General features: G+C 47.3%; 1 protein-coding gene across 1 annotated transcript in view; it reads left to right on the top strand.

The window, feature by feature from the left end:
- Window positions 1-17,938, top strand: part of Arhgap17 (Rho GTPase activating protein 17) — an 83,773-nt gene that overhangs the window by 37,834 nt on the left and 28,001 nt on the right. Inside the window, 7 exon segments of the mRNA XM_047533030.1 lie at window positions 4,314-4,387; window positions 6,265-6,376; window positions 6,604-6,680; window positions 10,096-10,142; window positions 10,145-10,206; window positions 14,313-14,381; window positions 14,537-14,618. Of these exon segments, the coding sequence (XP_047388986.1) occupies window positions 4,314-4,387; window positions 6,265-6,376; window positions 6,604-6,680; window positions 10,096-10,142; window positions 10,145-10,206; window positions 14,313-14,381; window positions 14,537-14,618 (523 nt within the window).

Raw genomic sequence — 17,938 nt, forward strand, 5'->3', positions numbered from 1 at the left:
GAGAGGAAGGGGGCCCCTGGGAGAGCCGTCCTGTGTCCACTGACACGTGCACGTGTTCAGAGCTTTCAGGTCCCTGGGGCCACCAGTAGACCCAGCAGCATGTGTCCACCTAGCAGCTCTGTCTCTGTGAGCAGGCTCCTGGCTGACGAGCATGCACCGTCTTAGGTGCTGTGTCACCCTGTGCCAACCCATAGTTACCCAGCCCAAAACGCCAATGGCGGCGTGAGTGGGAGCCGTTCCTACTAGACCCAAGGCTAAGAGGTCAGCCTTGGAGGCTTTTCCTGCCTGCCTGCAGACAGCACACGGGGAGGAGAGGATCTGCTCTCGGACCCTGCAAACCCTCTCTGTTTCTGCCCTGTCAGATCGAGCGGCGCCTGGACATGGTGCGGTCAAGTGACAGTGCATACTGGGAAGCTGGGATGCACCGTGTGTTGTTTGTCACCAGATTTCTCAGAAGGAGGACGTGGCATGCAGATACCTGCACCTGTCTTTTGTATTTCCTAGATAATTGTAGGCACTTTGACCCCAGGGTTATCCCTCCCATCCACAACGGCTAGGACTGTGCAGTGTGTCTGTCAGGAGTGGACGTGTGCACCTGCCTACGGTCCAGGAGTGCTTGCTGCCCTGAGCCAGGCCCGATGCACCCTCAGCCTGCCGCTGCTCGTTCTCCTGCCTCAGCAGCTGCCGTTCACAGAGGTCTTCTCGGGTTCTGTGCTTCTCCACGCTCTTCAAGTCACATTCTCTGGCCACCCTGTTCTTGCGGGTTCTAAGTGGTGTGTTTACTGTTGTAAACCATTTTCAAACAGGCAAAAGAGTTCCAGCCCTAGGCTCTATCAGCACATACAACCAGTTCTTTGTCCTGAGTTGAGGCCCTGGAGCTCTGTCTATACTGTCATGCAAGCAGGGAACTGGGGCGACCCTATGTCCCCTTTACGCGATCCTCCACCCTCCATCACTGCCTGGTTCTCAAGCCCTGTGATCTCCGTGGGAACCCCTTTCAGATTCCTCACCTCCGCCCCACGGCCCCTGCCTTAATTCAAGACCCGAGGGACCTCTGCCTGGGCTGTTGCAGTCATTCCTGAGCCTCCTTTCCTGCCTTACTGTCCTTCCTTTCCAGTCTGTCAACTGTCTCTGATTGCAGTGTCAGTTGCCTGGTATACGAATCAAACCTGTCATTCTCCTGCCTAAAAGCAAATTTTAGCTTGTTGACTCTTCCAGGGAGCAGAATTTCAGCCCTGGGTATATTTGGAAATGTGTAGAGTCATTGTGCCTTGCCCTAGGGACTGGGGAACGCTGCTGGCATTTGTTTTTTTGTTTTTTTTTTTTTTTTTTTTGCGGTACTGGGGATGGAACTCAGGGCCTTGCGCTTGTGAGGCAAGCACTCTACCAGCTGAGCTATCTCCCCAGCCCCGCTGCTGGCTTTGGAGGCTGGGAATCCAGATGCTAAATGTTCTCCGGTGCCTGGTAAAGTGTTTCCTCATGGGCAGTGCCCCTCGGTGCTTGGTTCCCATCACGTGGGACGCATCCCAGCTCTGCAGCACGTCTTAGGCCTTTGTAATGGGATCCCATCTTAGGCCTTTGTAATGGGATCCCGTTTTGCCTTATCAGCTTCTTTGTCCCACTTCCTCTCATGCCCACTGCAGTTCACTGTAGTCCCCAAAGGTGTCACCGTCCTTCACAGTCTGTGTTCTGTTGTTCCTGTTGTCTGCTTGAGTTGCTGCCCAGCTGTCACATATGTTCATTAAAAACAGCACAGTATTTATCAACTACCTACCACGTATGAGTTCTAGAGAGAGGAGTGGCGTGTAAGTGTCCGTGGCCTGGTGGGGGAGACACGTGCAAGCGGGTAATTCTGAAGCAATGAGTTAATTAAGATATGCACAGGGTGTTCTGGGGGGCCAAGAATGGGCCCCAGAGGGGGAGAGGCAGTCCAGCAGGCTTCCTGCAGGAGGTGCTGCCCGAGCTGTGAAGGGATTACTGGTGGTGATGGGCATCTTCCAGGAAGCAGGACAAGGTGCTTCCCTCCATAAGCCCTCCACAGTCAGGGCTCGGAGTGGAGAGAGGATGCGTCACCATGACAACGGTGGGAGAGGATGGTGACCACAGAGATCACACTAGAAGAAAGTCATGCCGTCTCTAGAAAACTGGGAGGGTCTCCCAGAAGCTCCCGTGTATGTGAAGAGTTCGGAATGGAGGGAAAAGAGACGGAGCTGGTGGCCTTCTCAGCCCCAGCCTCCATCGACACGTCCAGCTTATGTTGTGGGTCATAGGAGACCTAGAATTAACTTCCTTCCTGCCTGCCTTCCTTCCTTTTCCCTCCCTTCCTCTTTCCTTCCCTCACCTCCCTTTTTGTTCTTTTTAGGTATACATGACAGTAGAGTGTATTTTGACATATTATACCTACATGGAGTATGACTTATTCTAATTAGGATCTTGTTCTTGTGTCATGATGTGGAGTGTTCATACATGAATGTAGGGAAGTTATGTCCAATTCATTCCACTATCTTTCCTACTCCCACCCCGCTTTCCCTTAGAATCTTTTCTGTTATGTGTAGTTTTCATACATTTTACGAATTAAGACTTCACAGCTTTTAAATTCTTCCCTGGCGATGGCCGTTCACCCCTGGGAAGCCTGCAGCCTTGTGTGGAGTTGAGTGTTGGTAGACACACCTTCCCTGATGAGCAGTGTCCAGCAGAGTCTCCTCACTTACCTTCACCAGGAAGCAGGACTGTGGTTTGGGGCCAGGGCATGGAAGCACAAGGCTGTGCCCAGACTGGCATCTTGATCAATGAAAGACTCCCACAGAACTGGAGTTCCAGAGTGGAAAAAGTGTATTCCTTTTGATTATTGCATTTATCTTACAGTTGACCTCCTTCTGAAAAACAGCATAACCAGAACGTAGGAATTGTCCTCTATCATTCTCATTTCTTTCCAGTCCAAGACTGAGGAGCCAAGAGTCTCCTCATAGGGCAGAAGGAGCCCACTGTTTATTTTTCACCAGAAAAGATTGGAGGGCGGGGAGATAGTTAGATACGTTTATTGTTATTTACTCTTAAATTTCAATATACAGGTTCAAATAGGTTGTGCAGTTGCATAATAGATTGCAGCATATACAAAAGAACATAAGACAAAGTGTCTGCCACCTGTCCCCAGGCACCCTGTGCTCCCCTCCAGAGCCACCAGCATAGCAGTTCCTTGGCCAGCCTTCCAGGGGTACCCTCTGTGGCACCAGCTGGTGTGTGTGCAGGTGTATTAGAGGGCGTCCTTCCCAGGCAGAGAAGTCAGGTGACTTGCCAGTGGACCCTGTGTCTTTGGCACGAGTGCCCTGTCTGCTGGGAAGGCAAAGTGACTGAGGGGCTGTGCATCTTCTGTTAGCAGGCAGTGGTGTGGCAGCATGACCACCCACTGCTTTCTAGGCCCCTCCTGCCGTGTTCTGAGCTAAGCCACCAGCAGCGGTGAAGACAGGGAACTGGGCTCAGGCCATGGGCATGGAGGTCCTGGCCCGGCTGCTTGACCCCTCCAGGTGTTTGAGTTCTTTCATTATAGAGGTCAGGTGTTCTTGTCATTGTTTGGCTAAGAAAACAAACCCCATAGGAAACTGATTGACTTTGTGCTTAAAAACGTTTCCAAAACTTTGTTTTGAATATTTAGCTGAATTGCTTTTAGATATTTAACTATCACAAAATTTTAGGATTATAGCCAAATTAAGACCCAGTTTAAGATGTTTTAGCACAAATTTTTGAAATTGAGCACCTTATTGCTTTACTAGAGATGAGCATTGGAAGAGTAAGGCCGGGTGTGGAGCATAGTACAGACTGAACATCCCCGGTCCAAAACCTGAAATTCAAATGCTCTGAATTGAAATCTGAAGTTGCAGATTTTGGAGCATTTTAGATGTTGGATTTTTGGATCAGGGATGTTCAACCAGTAAAGTCTACACAAGTATTCCAGAACCTGAAACAGTTTTCTTCCCAGGCATTTCGGATGACAGCTACTCACCTACATGCCCTTGGTTAACTAGTGATAGTAATGGAACCACAGGAGTGATAGCAGCTAATGTTCCAGTGTTCACAAGTGCTCCCGATGCACCTGGTGCTTGATGTGGAGTATCTGCTTTGGTTTACAGATGGCCCCTAACTTAACATAGAGATGACAAGACACGACCAAGGTCTCTGAGACCAGAGCCGGAGCCCGCTGCCTCTTACTCATGCAGTGTGCCTGGAGGGAGAGAGCAATGGACGGTGACTGAAGCAGATCATTAAGCGGGGTCATCAAACAATAATGAAAAAACATGCTGTTTTCTTTCTTCCAGAAAAAACTCCCTCTGACAGCTCTTGCTCAGAACATGCAAGAAGCGTCCGCTCAGCTGGAAGACTCTCTCCTGGGGTAAGAGTCGGCTGCTTCAGAGACCAGGGGCATTCGGGTTGGGGAGGAGCGTGGGCTGGTGGTGTGCAGGCACCTCCTGTGGCCCAGGGGGGCCGTGAGCACGATGGTGCGGCTCATCCGTCAGGAGAAGGCTTCCGCCCTGCAGGAGGAAGTGGGTCTGAGCCTCCAGGTTGCCGGAGAATCTTTTCCTGGGCATCAGGCTGGAGTGGTGGAACCACTAGCAAAAGTAGCTGATCAAGGGCTGAGGGTGTACTCAGCGGTAGAGGGCCTGCCCAGCCGGAGTGAGGCCCTGGGTTCCGCAGCACTGCAAAAAAAAAGTAACTGATGAGGGTTCAGCGTCTGTCCCCCCAGACCTGGGCATGAAGAACTGGTGTCAGCGTAAACTCCGCCCAGTCCCTTTCAGTGCTGGAGAGTTGCTTCCTTTAAGGGTGGTCACCGCTAACAGTGGTGGTTGTCTCCAAATAATGGATTTTCTTATTCTGTGGTGGTTGTTTTATCTTAAAATTTTATGCCTGGCTTATCTTCTTCTTCTTTTTTTTTTTTTTCAAAATACTTTTTTATTTTTAGCAGACACATAATTATGCCTATTTATGGGGTACAGTGTGGCATTTCAGTACATGTACAATGTGTAATGATCGTATCTGTCACCTCAAACACATGTCATTTCTTTGTTTGGGGAACATTTAAACCCTGTCTACTAGCTCTTGTGAAATGTGCAGTTGATCGTTGTCCCCACAGCTGCGCGCTGAGCCCGCGGCTCTCCTGAGCCCGGCAGCCCCCCTCCATCTGCTCCCTCAGGTGACAGTCAGCATGTGCTGTTTAAATACAGGTCGACAGTTGTGCAGCTCTGCTAGAGCAGGGCCTGCTCCCACTGGGCTCGGGCCTTGGCTTTCTAGAAACCTTGCTGTTTCTGCTGCCCTGCGCCTTCTCTTGTCCCTCTGCACATTCACAACTGAGAGCACCGGCCCTGAGAGGGTGGTGGTGCCCACCTGTCCTCACCCCTGCTCCTCGGGCCTGAATGTGTCTCCATGTTTGTGCTCCCTTGCCCTGTGGCTACTCTCCTCACACCAGAGTGCCAGCCCTGTGCTGAGTGTTCCCAAGTAATAGCTCCTTTAATCCCCAAAATGACCTGGGAGGTGAGTGACATTAATACTGCCATTTTACAGATGTGAACATTGGCCAACAGAGAGGGTAAGAAAATGGCCTGAGACCACACAGCGAAATAGCAAAGCCTATATTCAAATATGAGAAGCTTAACACGACACCATGGCCATCTTGCACCACGCTGCACACTTTCTGGTGCCAAAAGAACCCACAGGGAGCTGGAGGGGCAGGGCGAACGCCAAAGGAGAGAAGGGAACAGCAACAGTGGAGTTGCATCCTTTGCATGTGCACTTGGTGTGACACCAGCCATGCGTTCACAGAACAGAGTAAATGTGAGGTTCATGACAGGCCCTTCTGCACTGACCAGCCCCCTCATCTCACCCAGCAGAACCAGCCTGTGCATTCATTCTGGAGGAAACAGCCGAGGCTACACTCACAGCAGGCAGAAAGCAGTGTGTCATGCCCTTTATGTCAGCTTTACACGATTTCCAGGATGTCTTGAGAACACTTGATTTCACTGACGTGAGGACTTAGTTCTTGAGTTGTGATGTCATCCTCAGTCCCTAGTACAGGGTCCACACCCGAGATAAGCACCTTCATTTTAAAGCACAAATCTGTGGACACACATTTTAGGAATGTATACTATTTTAAAGGCTCTCGGGCAGCCTCTCTGCTCTGACCCCATCACATGGCGAGCAGAGCAGTGGCCACGTGGCAACCCTGAATCTGGTTTAACTAGTGCTGGCTTCTTGTTGGCTGTCTTGTCTCTAAAGGAAGATGCTGGAGACATGCGGAGATGCGGAGAATCAGCTGGCTCTGGAGCTCTCTCAGCACGAAGTCTTTGTTGAGAAAGAGATTGTGGATCCTCTCTATGCCATAGCAGAGGTGGGTGCTGGCACTGTGGACGCAGAACGACGACTGGTGGAGGCCCGGGGGACGGGTGAGCGCGCCCCTGTCCCTGCAGTGTGAACAGTGATCAGCGCTTTAACATTCGCCTCTTTTTGGAAATAAGGGAGTAAACTGAGACTGCAAAACCTTTTACCTAGGAGGAAAACATCTGTAAATAAACTAAAACCCCAAAGTGCACCCATTTGATGTGTTCTTCCCTCTAGGTGGAGATTCCCAACATCCAGAAACAGAGAAAACAGCTGGCTAAATTGGTGTTGGACTGGGACTCGGTCAGAGCCAGGTAAGGTAAAGTCGTCAAGGTAGCCACTGATGCAATACTATTATGTCACCTCCCCAGAACCCCACCCCACCATGGACAGGAGTGAGGATACTGATAGGACAAGGTGGGTTTGTCACAAGTTCACAACCAGATCTGCAGCCCTGGTCGCAGCCTGCCCACCCTCCTTCAGGTCTCATTCTCCCAAGTCTGGCACGGGGTGTTGTTAGAGCATCCTGTCCTTGGTGAGCCAGCAGGGAGAGGAAACAGAAAAGCTGAGCAAAGCTGAGTAAATGTGTTTAGCAGGAGGGAGGTGCTGCTGTTCTAAGAGCATGGCTCTTGGAATTGTGGAGTGTACAAAACAGCTCCCGGGGTCCCGCCAAGTCACAAACCCCACGTACCTAGATTTACCCTTCATGATCATGTGGCCCTCAGGGGAGAGGAACTCCTGTGACCCCAAGTAACCAAGTCCATAGGGCTGTGACCCGTGCGTTGACGTCTGTGATGGAGCCTGAGGTGTCCTCGGCAGGACGGCCGCTGTGTCTGTGCATGATGGAGTTTGTGGCAGTGATTGACGTGCACTCTCCTTGGGCATATGAGAACTGGAAGAGGGAAACAACCACCGACAGATGAGGCCTTTCTCAAACTTCGTCACACTGGCTGACAAACTTCTTCCGTATGGGGCAGGCAGTAAATGTTCTTTGTGCAACCCAGATGTCCTTGTAACCCTGTACCTGCTGTTGCAGCATAAAAGCAGCCATGGGCTGGGGTGGGTGGAGCTCAGTGTGGAGCACTTGCAGGAGGCCCTGGGTTCTGTCCCCAGCACTGCAAAAATCAATCAGTCAATCAATCAATCAATCAATCCCCAGTACTGCAAAAATAAACAAATGATCAGTCAATCAGCCATCCATCCATCCAGCCAGCCAGCCATGGACAGTGCATAAGTGAATGAGCATGTAACAGCAGGTGACTGTGCCGACCCCTGCTTTGTCAGGTCTTTCCGTCCTCCTTGCAGTTCTTTGAAGGAGATGTGGTCATTTTTGCTGGGCAGGGACGTGGGGATCTGCTGCCATTGGAGTGCCTCTGAGACAGAGGCTTTGGCTGCAGAGCCAAGTGGCTCTGAGGACTGCGCTCCTTTGTGTCTTAGAAGCCACTGAGCACTAGATGCATCGCTGGTTTAAAATCCACTGGTTTTCTTGGGAAAAAGCAGTCCTGGACCCTAAATGTACAAATCAGTTGTTCAGGTATGTTGTGGTGTAAGCATCACTGAAATGACAGGAGGGCCATGTGGGCATTCCCGTAGGATGGAAACGATCACAGTGCAGTTGTCAACCAAGAGGTCACTTACGGGCACTTGCCACGTGCCAGGCTCCCGTGTGTTGGCCCCATGCTCCTGCCAGTCCTGTCATTTGCTCTTCTTCGTTTTCAACAATCAGTTGTGCAGACCTTGTGCTGAACACTAAATGCAGAGGTCCCTCCGTGCAAGCTGGGGAAGAAGCAGGGCTTGGGGCCAGTGTGACATCCCCTGCTTCTGAGAAGAGGCCTGTTTTACAGACAAGGGAGGGACTTGCAAACTTCACTGACTTGCTTCATGCCCTAGAATAGATGGCAGAGTAGGATTCTGACAGCATGTCTGCTTGTCACGGGTATGTGTGTGATTAGAATTCTGTGTGATGCATGATTTTTTTTAACTTTTCCTTAATGTTAACATTTTTAACCAAAAATGTAGATATTTTTCATCATTTCTAATGCCTATTAAGTATTACCTAATGAAAATTTGAGAATGATCTTGAAAAAAAGTGGAAACTGTGGGCCATTCATGAAGTATAATTGACTTTGAATAAAGAACAGACATGTAAAAGAATTAAAAAAAAAAAAAAAAAAGAATTCTGTGTGACAGGCCCACAGTGTGGTGCCTTTTGCTCAAGAGAAGGAAGAATGTTCTAGGGGTAATTAAATAAGGCATGATTAAACAATGCTTCCACACTGGGGTTGCTTGAGCGATATTATAGATGTTCTGTCTGTCGGGAATTATACATCTCAAGTATGTGTATCCCAGAGAGGATTTCAATGTGGATTTTTTATAACTTTATTTATTTATTTATTTTTATGTGGTGCTGAGGATTGAGCCCAGTGCCCCACATGCTAGGCAAGTGCTCTGCCACTGAGCTACAACCCCAGCCCTCAACGCTGATTCTTGATTTTGTGTTCATGGGGTTTTATTTACTCTATTATCTAAAGTAGGTGTTGGAGAAACGGAAATAGTTGAATGTTTCTCCTTTACTCTTACTTACCTTTCCCTGTAGGAAAATGATAAGCCCTAATGGTGAGCAGGAACCCGTTGTGCACACACCTGTGTTTGATTCTCCTTTGCTCCTCACGACAGTTCTACACAGCAGACAGTGTTCCTCATCTCCTGAGGCGACCGAGGCAGAGAGAGGCTAGGTCACTAGGTCACAGGTTGTTCAGTTGGAGCCACTATTCAGACTTGGGCACAGCAGACTCTGAAGGCCACATGCTCCTGAAACAGCCTCACCACAGCATCACAGTGTTGCCTCGGCTGACTCGCTGAATCGTTTTGCTATGTCACATCAGGAGCGTGAAGTGCACACAAGTTGTTCTGGGGGCAATGCAACAGTTTGGAAGTTTAAGTAGTTGCTAATGTAGATTTTCATGCTGCATCTATATCTCATCTGCGATCAGATTTGCAGTGTTAGAACTTTACACAGCAACAGACATATTCACACACAGAGGTCAAAGCACGTTTGAAAACCGAAACCATGGTCTTTGATTATTTTCCTTCACCTCTCCTGCTGCTGTAACTGTACGTGTTTCTAATGCTCTCGTAACTGTATTATTGAAGTTCTGGCTTTTACCAGAACTAAAAATAATCCCTGGTCAAGATGGTAGGAGAATGCATCATAAAGAGTCCTCAAGAATAGGATTTGGGGGCTGGGGATATAGCTCAGTTGGTAGAATGCTTGCCTTGCAAGCATAAGGCCCTGGGTTCAATCCCCAGCACCGCAAAAAAAAAAAAAAAAGAATAGGATTTGGTTCCCAGGGGCGCAGGGAACATTCCAGATCAAAGCAGGAGAGCAAGAGGTACCCTGTAGCAAGGATTCCACAACTGGGCACTGCAGGAAAGGGGATCCACAGGTGGCTTTCCAGAACGGGGGTTTGTGAGAGCAGATGTGTCTGGTTATGCTCAAAGCAGACTGCTACCCTAGCACTGGGGGAATCCTGGCAAGGGGGAAGCTAATGTCTATTTTTGCCTGCTTCTTTTCTTAGAGGATAAACTCAAGAGAAGCAGCTGTCCTGGGTACTGATTCCATCCCAGGTACAATCAGTTTTGGGGAAGGTTCTGTCTCCTTAGGGCCTGACTCCATAAGGTTGGTATGTATAACTAGTTCTCAGAGACTGGCTATCCTTTGTTTTGCAGGTGGAACCAAGCTCACAAATCTTCAGGAACTAACTTTCAGGGGCTTCCATCAAAATAGATACCCTAAAGGAAGAAATGGATGAAGCTGGAAATAAAGTAGAACAGTGCAAGGTACAAGAATTCCCTGATGAATGTAATACATGTGTCAGTCTTGTTTTTTACAAATGATGAATAAAAGTCAAATATTGCAAATTATTTATTTAGCATTTTATATAACTCCTATCAGAATTCTCTGAATGATATTAAAAGCAGTTTTCTTATTTGTTTTCCAAGACTACACTACTTTTTTTTTTTTTTTTTTTTTTGCGGTGCTGGGATTGAACCCAGGGCCTTGTGCTTGCGAGCCAAGCACTCTACCAACTGAGCTATCTCCCCAGCCCGACTACACTACTTTTTAATCAAAATAAAACATTTAAAAGTCTTCAAGTGGGGTATTTTTAAAAACTTGACTAAGCTTATTTAAAATAATGCAGTTTTAAAAGAAAGAGAAAACCATTGCAAGACATTCTATAAAGTTACAATAATTAAAACAGTGCACAATAGGTATAAAAATATATCAGTAAAGGGGCTGGGGAGATAGCTCAGTTGGTAGAGTGCTTGCCTTCCAAGCACAAGGCCCTGTGTTCGATCCCCAGCACCCCCCCAAAAAAAAATATATCAGTAAAATCACACAGGTCTTCTAGAACAGATGTTATAAGATACAGCCAAATGCAGTGGAGCATACTTGTAATCCCAGTGATGTAGAAAACTGAGGCAGGAGGATCTCAGGTTCAAGGCCAGCCTCAGCAACTAGAACCTGTTTCAAAATTAAAAAGGACTGGGGGTGTAGCTCAGTAGTAAAGCACTCCTGAATTCAATCTCAGTACCAAAAAATACCAAAAAATATTTTAAATTTAAAAAACAAATTAAGTTCCAGATTAATTAGATGGTTAAGTGATCTCATTTTCTATTCATCTATCAATGTAGATGAATGTTTATTCCAAATGCTATTCAAAATGATAAAAAACTGGTCTTTAGTGAATCTAAGGATCGACATAGACTTTTCCTACTCTTATTCATCATTTTCCAAAAAAATGGATAGATAGAGTTAGGGCTGTTATATTTTAGTTTATTCAGGTCATGTATAATTCTCTCTTCAAGATAGTAAATTTTGCGGGTGTGAAGATGCACGCCTGTAATCCCAGTGGCTAGGGAGGCTGAGACAGGAGAATGGCAAGTTCAAAGACAGCTCAGCCACTTAGGCCCTAAGCAATTTAGTGAGACTCTGTCTCAAAATAGAAAACAAAAAGGGATGGGGATGTAGCTCAGTGGTAAAGTGTCCCTGGGTTCAATCCCCAGTAGGAAAAAAGAAAAAAAAAAAAAGGATAGTAAATCTTGATCCATTAACTGTGATAAGCTGTTTAAAATAATGTCGTGGGTAGAATTGAAAACTGATCTCTCAAATAAACACTTCTAATAAATTAGTGTCACAGTGGCTGTTGCTGTTCAAAAGAACACGCATCCACTCGCTTGGCCAGTGCCATTTCCCAGCACTCTTTTTCACACCTGGTCTACCCTGCAGCCTGCCTATGGGATGCTTATTGCACACACATTTGGCTGGAGGTTTGAGGAGTCTGACAGGTGCATCATGGGCTATTTTTTTTCCCCCTCAACTTTGACAACATGACTTGTCAGCATTTCATGTGGCAAAAACTTACAAAAATATTTTTTTTTTTTTTTTTTTTTTTTGTGCTACCTTCTGTGCAATTTCCTTAGGTCTAGGTTCTCTTTCATTCTCTCTTTAGCTATGTCTGATTTGCTTAATGTTAAGTATGGAATATTGTTTTAATCTTTTTCAAATCTTATTTTAATAGTTTATGTTAATTTCACTTTTCCATTTTCTAAGTTGTTCTTGAAAGTGGTGGGAGTTTGTTTCTGGTGGATTGCTTTCTTGTGTATTTGTATTGTGAGCTCATTTTAAGAGGGGCTTCATCCGTGGGACTCCTAGGGTTGAGAAGGAGTGTCCTAGAGTACTTATTACTTTTTTTTTAAAAATTGAACCTAGGGGTGCTTCACCACTGAGCCCTGCCTCAGCCCTTTAATTTTTTTGAGACACATTCTCACTAAGTTGCTTAGGGCCTTGCTAAGTTGCTGAAGCTGGCCTTAAACCCATAGTCCTCTTGCCTCAGCCTCCCAAGTTGCTAGAATCATAGGCGTGCACTACTGAGCCCAGCTCAGATCTATTTTTTTATGTTAACCATTCGCTCAGATCCATTTTAAATCCCACTTTTTTTCTTTTTTTTTTTTTTTTTTTTTTTTGTGGTATTGGGGATCGCGAACCCAGGGCCTCGTGCTTGCAAGGCAAGCGCTCTACCAACTGAGCTATCTCCCCAGCCCTTTAATCCAACTTTTTCAGTTTGGAATTTCCTGGGCCATAAATACAGTAAACTCAAACTTTAAGTCCTCATAAAAGCAGGTATGTTTTTTAAATTTCATGGACTTTGTTTTTCTTTCCTAGATTCAGAGTCCAATGCAAAACCCTTAACACTTCCCTAAGACTTCCATGTGCTGATGAGTAATTTGTTTTGACCTCCCTTCTGTGGAGGGTGGTTCTTCAGGAACCTTATCTTCGTGTGATGTGTCTGCACTGTTTCCTTGCCTCACCATGCCTCAGGCCTCTTGTTGCTGACCCCATGTGACAGCCAGGTTCACACACCTTGGCCACCTTGGTGGCACAGATCCACCCAGATCATTTCCAACTTCCATTCAAGCTGAGCATTCTGACTTTTTGTTTCTTCTTCTTCTTTTTTTTTTTTCCCCCTTCCCTCTGTCTCTTTTTTGTGGGGGAAGGGGTTATGCAGTGGGCTCAGAAAATGTACTTGCTTGCTTTTCCTTCTAAAAGGATGTTACGTTCAACTGGCATTTCCAGGTTTATCATAAATGAAGGGATCTTCACATTAATTTGTGTGCCTTGATTTAAAAAATAGAAGATAGTACATTTTTTAAAATTTAGAACAAGCATGTTATATGTATATATTTTTTCCTAATGTATGTTTTTGTATGTGTTTGTAGAATTCCTATACATATGTGTATATACACATGTAAGATTAGAAATGTATATCCAATTGCATAATCTGTCACTTTTTAATAAATTTCATTTTTACATAAGTAATTCATTTACATTAGTTCAATTACTGAAAAGTATAAAGTAGCATACAGTGAGGAGTGAAGTCTTTCTTCCACCTTTCTCCTCCATCTAACAGAAAATTGCTCTTTCTAATATTTTGTTTTTTATTCCAGGTTTTGTTGTTGTTGTTGTTTTTCAATACTGGGGATTAACTTCCCGTCTTATGAATTCTGGGCAAGTGCTCTACCACTGAGCTACATCTCTAGACTTTTTTTTTATTGGTACTGGAAATTAAACTCAGGGGCACTGGACCATCAAGCCATATCCACAGCCCTGTTTTGTTTATTTAGACACAGGGTCTCATTGAATTGCTTAGCACCTCCCCGTTGCTGAGACTGGCTTTGAACTCGTGATCTTCCTGCCTCAGCCTCCTGAACCAGTGGGATTACAGGCATGTGCCACCACGCCTGGCCATCCCTAGACTTATTTTGAGACAGTGTCTCACTAAGTTGCTCAGGCTGCCTCAAACTTGCTCCTCTTGCTCCAGCCTCCCAAATAGCTGGAATTACTGGGTCACACCACTGTGCCTGACCTTCCAGACGTATCTGCATATGGCAATAAAGATATACTTATTCTCCCCTTTTTTGGGGTGGGGAGCAATACTGGGAATTAGCCCAGGGGCACTTAACCAGTCCCTTTTATGTTTTATTTTGAGACTGGGTCTCGATAAGTTGCTTAAGGCCTCACTTATTTGCTGAGGCTGGCCCTGAACTTGTGATCCTCCTGCCTCAGCCTCCCAAATTGCTAGGAGAGAGGTGTGCACACAGCACCGGACTTTCTCCTCCTTTTCCCTCCTTTTCCCTGGATGGTAGTGTGCCCTGAGCAGTGCTCTGTGCTTTTGCTCCCTAACAGCCTAGAGCTCTCTGCACCACAGTCCATTCCCGTCTTCTTGTCCCCCCAACCCCATGTGTGCTTGTACACTTAGTCAGTTGACAGACATCAGCCTGTGCCTCTCTTCATTACCTTTTGGTCTAAGACTCGCAAAGACTCTCCTCAGGTCCCATTTTCTTTCACTTCTTTTCAGTGACAGATCTTCTCTTCTCTCACCCAGGATCAACTTGCAGCAGACATGTACAACTTCATGGCCAAAGAGGGGGAGTTTGGCAAATTCTTTGTTACGGTAAGCACCTCCTGCTGACCAAGTATCCACATGTTGTAAAAATTGAATCATCTTAGCTTTTTTGCAAAAGAGTTTGTTTTTTGTTTGCTCAGCCATTGTGTGTGTCCATCCAACGCTAACATTACTTTTGTTTTTGAATGTGGGTCTGTTCTCAGTTATTAGAAGCCCAAGCAGATTACCATAGAAAAGCATTAGCAGTCTTAGAAAAGGCCCTTCCCGAAATGCGAGCCCATCAAGGTAACGTAACCTGCGTGCGGCGATGCCTCCTCCCGCCTCTGCCTCTCTTCTTCGCCCTGACTCCTTTGCATGCCTTTCCTTTGGATAAAGCCTCTCTGCCTAGGGGGGTACTATTTCCCGGCATAATTTCATCTTTATTGCTGCATTCTCTAATTTCTTCCAAACCCAAATTAACATACTAATGAACATTTGCTATTCTTCTGAAACCTTCAGTTGAAGATAAAACTGACCCTTTGGGGAGTGCGTATGTTTTCCTGTCTTCTGTGGGCTTGAAAAATGCTAGCATCTATTTATGCTTTTCCAAATCAGTCATTTGTTCTGTTGGGCTTAGTTCTGGCCCTGTGACCCAATGATCATCCCTTCTAGGGAAAGTTGATTTCATACTTTCCAAGAGAGAATTTTACAAGCTGCTCTTCGATGCTACCTCATTGGTCACTCACTGAGAGTGGTGAGTCACAAGACCCCGACCGCTCTCTTGACACCCTGTCTGTCTTTTCTCAAGGCTCTTGTTCACATCAGCATTAATTTGCCATATTATTCAAGCATGTGACAGATTACATGCCCAAGTCATGCATGATTTGAGCTTTCCCCTGATGCGTGGTGTTAGGTTGGGCAGTTTAAGCGTTTATTCTTTCTCCCTAAAGCTTTTGACTCTACCTTTCTTATTTACCATCCGAGTGTTTGCAGTAGACATGAACAAAAGTTATTGAGGCAGAAATGCTCTGTCCTCTTTGGATCTAGTACTTAGCAGTCATCCTTTATCAGGACTCCCTGCAGAGATGCAAATCCCTGAAGTGAAGTGGTGTAGTATTTGCATGTAACCTATCTACATCTCTGAATTACTTGTAATACATAGTACAATGTAAACATTGAAAAAATAGTTGTCACACTATATTATTTAGGAATAATGGCAAGAAAATGAAGTCTGTACATGTTTCATTCAGAGCAAGGTTGTGTCCCCCGTTATTTTCAATCTGTAGTTGGTCATACCTGCAGATGCAGAACCCACGTATACAGAGGGCTGTTTTGCTTGTGGTATAGACCTGACACAGAATCATCAATTTGGAGCTGAAAGGGGGTCAGGCCAGGTGCTGAGTGTGGTGACCACGTGATTGTGCAAGGGTGCGGGTGCTCTGTGGGTGTGCACACTGGCAGCCTTAAGGAATCTGTGTTGTTTCTCCTGAACTTGAGGAGGTTGTACCATGTTCTGGCTTGGAGCCCAAATGTTTTTAGGTATTGGCATTAGAAGATTCTGATCTTGAGAGGCAGGTCTTCAGCAATCTCAGGTTCAGTGTGTCTGCTTACTCGGCTGTTCATGGGAGAAGCTGCCCTCGTTTCCTTAAATGAGCCTCGTTTCCTTAAGTGATCTCATTTCCCAGTTTGTGGATGGTGGTACTGAGTCACTGCAGCAAACATCCAGGCCTCTAAGGGACAGATTCTTGCTGGGCAAGCTCAGGACACCAAGAACGTGTTTTTGAGATACCCACTGGGGTTTGGCCCTTCATGGGGCGGAATAGTAGACTCCATCGCTCCAGCCTCCGAGTGCCGGAGTCTGATTGGGAAGAGAAGACGGGTTCCTCTGATAGCCCCCTTCTGGGTTTCCCTGGAGAATCAGAAACGCGGGGCAGGGAGAGCTTCGGAAGGATCGAGGGCGGCTGGCAGGTGGGAGGCGTGGCAGGGAGAGCCACGTGGCCGTCCTCCGAGGCCACCCTTCAGCACGGCAGTTCAGCCTGTCCCCTCCGCCTGTCCTCGAACCTGCTCTCACCTGGTCCTGTCTCCTCCTTCCTTGTCTTCTCTGTCTTCAGAAAGACTCAGCGTTCTTACTGTAGGAAAATCTTGTAACTTGACCCCAATGTCCCATGCCCCTGGGGACCCCAATGTCACCATCAGCCCTCTGATGGGTACGGGGACCTGCATGTCCTGACACTGCACCCAATTAATCTTGGTCTCCTTCCTTTCTCTGGGAGACTGTTTGATTTTAGCCCATGTGCTATTAAAAAAATTACAATTGCCAAAGGACCCTTGGCAGATGCCGGCACTGACGTGTCCTGCGCATCTCTTCCTTGTTAAAATGTCCTTCTTCTTGTGCCTTGATTTTCTGCGATTCTCACCTCTGTTCCCACCCAGAAGTCAGCCTTTGCTGAGTGGTCCCTGCTCCTGGCTTCCTCTTTCTCTCCCCGCTTGCCCTCCTCTCCCTCGCAATCCGCTCCCCCTATCTTAAGCTTCTGCTCCTCCAATGGGGCCTCCCCTCAGCTCAGGGATCTGACTCCAGCCGTGCTTGTCCCCTCCTTGTCCCCTTGATGCCACCTTCTCCAGACCAGCCAGCTCTGATGACTTGATGCCCCTTCCTCTCTCACCTGTCTCATGGGCGCTGTCCGTCTCGCCCTGTGCTCTGCCTTCCTCCTGTCCCCTCTGGTTCCCTCTGCTCCGCGGGCTCCTCTCCTTGGTGGGAGCTGTGGGGCGAGTTGGAAGTTTCCAGACTTGCGTCCTGGCTGCTCTCAGCCTGTTGCCCTCCCGAGAGGTGCCTGCCTGCTCTTGGCTGGTTGCTTTCCATCCGCCTCGTGGGGCCCTTCTAGGCTCACTCACCGGGAATCCTTCTCTGACCCTGAAGCCGCGTGGACTGTCTCCTGAATTGTCTCGTGCTGATGGTCGGCGCCAGAAGTCACAAACAGCTGTATCTCATTCAAACAAATTTTTTAATTAGTTGTCATCATGTAAAAACCAGATGCTTCCATGTACAGTCCTGCTCGTTGGCTTCTCTCGGACGTTTAGAAGATCTAGCGATCCTGGGTATGCTTTCCTGTGTGGAAACGTTGGTGTGGCCCCAGGGGTGGCTGCTGCCCCTTGCAGACTGGCTGTCCAGCCTGGTTCATGCACCTGGGCTGCCTGTCTGGTCCCCGTAGACAACTGTGTTTATGACCCTTGTCCGTTGATCGGCCGTGACTTGGCAAACCTGTCGTGTCTTGTTAGTGACTGTTACGTGTTTCCACTGTGTCCTGTATTTCCTTCACCGTTCAGTTGCTCTCTCGCTGGGGGCAGCCCCTGTCAGCTTGGGTGTCCCCTGCAGTGCCTGGCACCTGGCGGGCCGTGGTTTGAGAGGGCAGCACGTGCTCTGGAGTTTGCCTTGGGAGCCGTCTCTAGGGCAGTGTTCTCTCTTGCACCTGCTACCCACGTCACACCGGGCTGAGCGGTAGTGCTCGCTCTGTTCATTTTACCGGAAGGTTCTAGCTGATGATGGGAGTGTGTCCACCTCTAAGCCTCTCAGGATTGGGCATGGGATGGAGGTGATGGCTGGTGTCACCTGCAGAAGCCCCGATGAC

This window comes from Sciurus carolinensis, chromosome 18 (genome assembly GCF_902686445.1).
Source record: "Sciurus carolinensis chromosome 18, mSciCar1.2, whole genome shotgun sequence".
NCBI lineage: Eukaryota > Metazoa > Chordata > Mammalia > Rodentia > Sciuridae > Sciurus > Sciurus carolinensis.